The sequence below is a fragment of the Priapulus caudatus genome, unplaced genomic scaffold (genome assembly GCF_000485595.1).
Source record: "Priapulus caudatus unplaced genomic scaffold, Priapulus_caudatus-5.0.1 Scaffold1230, whole genome shotgun sequence".
In the NCBI taxonomy this organism is placed as follows: Eukaryota; Metazoa; Priapulida; class Priapulimorpha; order Priapulimorphida; family Priapulidae; genus Priapulus; species Priapulus caudatus.
In genome coordinates, this window is record NW_014578291.1 from 62,204 (window position 1) to 68,266 (window position 6,063).

At 40.4% G+C, this 6,063-nt stretch overlaps 2 protein-coding genes across 2 annotated transcripts in view; one reads left to right on the forward strand and one right to left on the reverse strand.

Moving 5' to 3' along the window:
* LOC106815899 (TP53-regulating kinase-like) overlaps positions 1-1,030 on the reverse strand; it is a 3,177-nt gene extending 2,147 nt beyond the window's left edge. The window contains exon 1 of the mRNA XM_014820427.1: positions 729-1,030. The gene's annotated coding sequence lies outside the window, so the exon portion shown is untranslated. The remainder of the gene's footprint in view (positions 1-728) is intronic.
* Positions 1,031-1,146: 116 nt separating this feature from the next.
* LOC106815898 (ATP-binding cassette sub-family F member 1-like) overlaps positions 1,147-6,063 on the forward strand; it is a 19,949-nt gene continuing 15,032 nt past the window's right edge. The window contains exon 1 of the mRNA XM_014820426.1: positions 1,147-1,546. Within this exon, the coding sequence (XP_014675912.1) occupies positions 1,357-1,546 (190 nt within the window). The 5' untranslated portion in view covers positions 1,147-1,356. The remainder of the gene's footprint in view (positions 1,547-6,063) is intronic.

The window sequence follows — 6,063 nt, forward strand, 5'->3', positions numbered from 1 at the left end:
AGAGTTATTTGGAGGCAATACACTTTGGGTAATTACATCACGTAGTAAACCGACCAGGCTCTCCGACTGTTACACGGCGTAGGAGCCTGACACCCTTCCATACGAAATGCCTGGTTGCTTGAAAACAAACTCCGAATTTCGTAAATAAAACAATCGTATTACCACATTTGACCTCACCTGTTACATGTTGCAACTATCGCTACACTTCTTAATTACTATTAGTATTTACTTCGAAATACACGTTAAAATAAGATAATAATAAGATAATAATAAGATAATATCACTGAGCATGTATTTACGTGTCAGCGAGTAATTATTTATAAATTGATATAAGATAAAACTAAAAAAATGCCGCCATTTTCGCATAGATATCCCATCAATAACGTAGCGAAAAATACAAGTACAAACAGTACAAAAAGAGACATAAGAACATCCAGAATGGCGTTTGTCAAACGTTCAAAAGTAAAGCTGTTTGTAAGAACCCTAGGGTTAGGGTTAGGGTTAGGGAGTAGGCGTAGGCGACTCCCTAGAATCGTTAATGGAGTAGGCGAGGTACGGTCCAGCATATTAGATAGTAGTATTTAGTACCAGGGTACGTTCCGGTATACCGGACCGTACCCAGGGTACGTTCCGGCAGTAACCTGGGGGACATAGACCCTATCAGCGATAGTCACTTGGCGTGTCACAATCACGGTGGTAACTTCCATCAATGAGTAAATCGTGCTCACCGCTTGTAGGTGGCTGCTCTTGAAAGTATGTGAAAACTACATCGTTTTCATGTGCATCTTGTATATCAGCGTGTATATTTTCGAGAGTAGGTGGTTCTGGTCTGGCAGGAAGAATGGGTTTCTTTGAAAACATTACGTCATATCGTGATTCGTCACAAAAATGATAGAACTAAATGATTGTGACAAAATTACCAACCCAAAATGTACTAAAGAGAGAAACAGAGCTACACACAACAAACTAATCAACACAAGTAGTAAAACACACCATAAACTTGCACTAAAATGTAAGAACAGTACCTTACGTTCTCGCGGAATTTCTCGAATGCGAGAGAAATGGAACACAGCTGTACCCTGTGAAACAGTGCTGTTGTACTATACTCAGTAACTGTGTAGTCAGGTAAAGGTATGTAGGGTAGTAGAAAGATATAAGAAGTTAGAGCATCCTATCCAAGTGGTCGCTGCTGAACGCACATGTCGGAAGCTTGCGAAATCGCAATGTAAACGCCGTTTAAACCAGCTTGTCCTGAAGTGGAGTAAAATCTATGCCTTATTTATAAATATCAGTGACAGTAGGTCAAGTACAAAGTTTTTATTTATATTTATCAAATTATTGTCGAACAACAACACTATGCCTAAGAAAACTAAAGCGAAAGATAAGGGGCAGGTGAGCAAAAAACCGACAAGTTCCCCCGATCGGTCCACAGAAAAGATGAAGGAGCTAGACTTGGACGATGTTGAAGGAGAAGAAGACGACATGGAATTCGACGAAGATGGCAATTTGATAGAAAACAACGAGAACAACGAACCGATCACGAAAGGTGCAGAAACTGGAACCAATTTTGATTAAACCCTGCACGTATAATACAACTTACAACTACAAGTTCCATCTGTTTTATGTTGCTGTTGGTAATTTCAACACGCCCATGCATGTCGACAATAATATCATTATCATTGATTAATTATTGATTAAAAATCCGCTTAACGTATTATTCGGGACACCGACCTGTATTACTATTCGCTGTTGCTGCTGCAACGGTACCGTCGCCGATTTTTTTTCTCTTAAAGTCACGGTACTGACGCCTGATTGGTTGATAAGCGCAACGAGCGCTACCTCGCGCAAAATAATGCGCATCAGTGACCACATCATTTGCAGTATTACAAGACTTCATAAAAGATTACGAATCACACAATTTTGTTCAATTATGGAAAAGGGTTAGGGTTAGGGTTAGGGTTAGGGTTAAGGTTAGGATTAGGGTTCGCCGGTTATTATTCGCCGATAGATGGCGCTGGCATCACTACCGTGACTTAAAGAGAAAAAAAATCGGCGACGGTACCGTTGCAGCAGCAACAGCCATTACTATTAGTGGTACCACTAGTAGTAGTAGTAGTAGGGTTGCAATGAAGCGGTTCGCTAAGAATAACACGTACCTGAGCGCAATCTAGACACATAGGCTTGTAGCAGCATGATTATATCAGGCGTAGATAATAGGGAGGAGTGTGACTTCAATAAACAAGGGAAATTCGTCATTTACTAGCCTTATACTACCTACGATTTACTACGCGTAACTCATCCAACTTGAGCTCAAATCGTACACAGTATATTCGCCTAGCATCGTGCGAAATCGTTTCCTTGTATACACCCGTAATCCAAAGATACAGATTAAAACGTACGACACGATTTTCCATTCTGTTGCCAGCAAACTCGATGCATTCCCACAGCTTGCTCTCTCGGCCAGGCGTGTGGCTCGCAGGGAGATTGGAGCTGGAGCTGCTGCTGATTGCGGTGAACGTGCGTGCGTGGGGGCATACCAGCTGTATGCTGGTATGTAGCTGTATGCCGGGTCAAAGGTTATCTCGCCGAGTGTTGCGTCGATGTCCAATCTCCCTCGAGCCACACCGCCTGGCCGAGAGAGCAAGCTGTGGTTAGTAGCTGCCTTTTGTTTCAAATAAGGCTCCGAACGCATCGAGTTTGCTGGCAACAGAATGGAAAATTGTGTCGTACGTTTAGTCTGTATTTCCGAGCATGCGTGGTGTACTACGAGGAAACGATTTGCACGTGCTGAGCGTGTTACTGTTAACGATTTGGTTCAGTTGGATGAAGTTCGCGTAGTAAATTCGTTAGGGTATTCTAAGGTAGTAATACGAATTTCCCTTGTTTATTGAGGTCACATCGCTCCTGTGTATTTCTATCCTGTGTATATGTGGCTGCGTATTGGGTAGTTTACGCTAGCATTGGCTATGTTGCCTTTATCCTAGCAGCAGTGGAATAGCAATTATCATGTGATTATTATGATATTGGTAGCTCGGGATTATGATCCAACGTTATTTTCATGACTCGTCACCATGCAGGAGTGTATAGATTTTAACTATATAAACTCCGTAATCTATAGTATTATCTTGTTCGGGGCATGTACCGCGCATGAGGGTGCTGTATATTGGTTAGAGTTCATGTATATTTGCACAAATGCGATTAGTATGGTGGTAGTCTGCCGAACTAGTTGTTACAGACCATGCTGGATATCCGTAAGTAATCTGTTCGGTTTTGGCCCATGCGAGTATTACATTTGTAACTAGTTTGCCATTCAGCTGATATGGACTCTGTCAGGCAAATGGAAATGTTACATAGGATATTGATGACTCTATATAGCTTGGGGTTGCTAGTTCGGGATATCCATATCTCCTTCATTCACTATCGGCATTGATGTTACGTTTAATTGATTGGGAATTCTCACAGACAATTAACGGTTGTATTCATTGATTCTCAAGTATGCAGTGATGTAGAAGAAGAGCAGCACCGAGAGCTCAGTGCGAAAAGACGAAGAAAAAAGCTACAAAGACGGTAGTCATAAATTAGTAACATCAGTATACTCAAGAGTGTCTAAGGATGTAGAAATGATAACATAATTTCAATTTTGTTTTCTGTCTACTAGTTAACAAAACATAAATCCATGTGTTTACTGTCACTGTCAGAGACAACGTAAGATTACTTTTGATGCATTCGGATGGTGAATCTCTTTTTAGAGGTTTCAGTAATTTAATTGCAGTTTCATATTCTACTAGCGGAGCGATAACGAGAATATGTAGCATTGCGATTTCGGATGCTTTTGTGATTTGGTTAGATTTTCATGTAAAGAATTTAATCAAGTCCATGTTTACTAGGAGCAATAAGCGAAATATAGTAGCTTGCATTTCGGATGCTTTTTAAGTGCTGTACAGCATGTGCTCTGCAATTGTTCAGTTTGGAATTCAATCCGTCAGTGGAATCAACTCACACCAGTCATTGTACTGACAGTTCTCTGTATCGAGCTGAGAAAGCAGTATCAAACAGCAGCAGGAAGCTGTGAATCAGGTATGATATCCAGTGACACTTATTCAATGTTTAGCCAGTGACGTGCTGGTTCTCTAGTAATTGTGGGAAACTATTAATTTTGATTTGATGAGATTTCAGTTTATAATTTTCGTGCTATTTAATTATTCTAATTGTTACCACATGTAAAGTTAGTTCTTATTTTAACACTTTTATTGCAGCATGGTCTGCTATGTGTTGAACTTGTGTCTTATAGCTTACATGCGTAATAATGATTCCTCATTTGGGTGTACATTAGATAGAACTTTTCCATAGCTGCAGAGGAAGGAGTTTTTTGGAATGCTACTTGATATCACAAAACGGTTAGTGGCTATGGCTTTGGGGCCCAATGGGTAAGCTGCCTTTAGAAAAGCTTGTGCGGGTTCACAGGCAATGCGATTCTCACGTCAATTACTTTAAGTTTATTGAGCACATCTCATTATCATATAAACCCTCAGTTTACGACACGATAACCAGTACTTTACAATAAGAGGTAGAAGATAGAGCTTTAACCGTTGCAGCATTGCTTAATTCAAAGGTTTCATGTTGATGCTAAAAATGGTGTGTGATGATTGTCTGTTTAAATTTATTTAACTTTATTCCTTTTATTACGACATGGAAGCAACCATTGCTCGTTATATTAGCAAACAATTTCTACAGAGATAACCTGTCATATTGACGTGTTGCTATGTGACAAGGTAAATGTGTGGTGCCTATGTGGGTGTTACTATATATATATATATATATATATATGAAACTGAGCGGTGGTCACTCATTAGCTGTTTAAAGTTTTACTAGCCGTAAATATTACTCCTGTTTTTAAATGATGTAGTGTGTGCTCCTGTAGCAGTGACCCCCGAATTATGAGAAAGTGTGTGTTATTGTAGAGGTGACATCAAGTTGTGATGTTGCAGCTATCATTATTCAGGTGACATTAAATTATCATGTGGTGTCGATTCTTTCAGAGGTTGTTGCCGATGAAACATCAGCTATAGATTCTGTGCTGAAGGCGGACACAAAACGACTCGCTCTGCTGGAAGAAGAGAAGAAGTTGATGGCAGAGGCAGAGCAGGGCAACACGAAAAATAGTACCAGACTACAGGAGGTGTGTAGACTAAGTGCATTCTAATTAAATAATAATAGCCAATAACTCCTTCGATGCATTGGTTGATGTGGGTGATGGATCGGTTTGCGCAACATAATTCCCAAGGATAGATACACAGCAAGACCCCCATTAACGTCGTTTCATTCAACATTTTTAGCTCACCTTGACATCGTCAAGCTGAGCTATTGCCATGGGTCGTCGTCCGTCGTCCGCTCGTCCGTCCGTTCGTCCGTCTGTCCGTCCGTCAACATTTGGCTACGGTCAACGATAACTCAGGAACCGTTTGACCCACATGTTTGAAATCGGGTATAGTTGTTACTGCTATGCTCCCATATTGAACGTCCTATTTTGGAGCACGCCAGTCGACGTACTTTCGAACCACGGCAATTTTTTGGCAAAAATGGGAATTGCCATTAGTCAGTTCAGGTTCAACGGATTTTGCTCATTTTTGGTTAGGGGTTTTGATGTTTAAAAAAAAATTATGCAAATTAGGTAGGTTTTGGCAATTATATAGCCTATTATATAGACACGCAGATAACAAACAGTCTGTGGTGTCACCTCCGTCTGGTTTGTTTTACAAGATTTCATTGACAATATCTTTAATGCAAAATTGGTATTTCCGCTCCACCCTGCCGATAAAACGTCTATATTAGAGTAAAGTTTTACAAAACATGTTGGAACGCAGCATAACCTATTTATTTCGAACGCAATCGCTAAGAAACATCAAAGCGGGTATAGCGCCATCTACCGTCACAAATTGTGATTCATTTTGGTTTATAAATTATTATTGCGATATACAGATGGGCAGGGAATGCACCATTGTCACGTGGTATATAGCAGCTACGTGGAATAAGCGTACCCTCTCAATCATACACGTTACACAT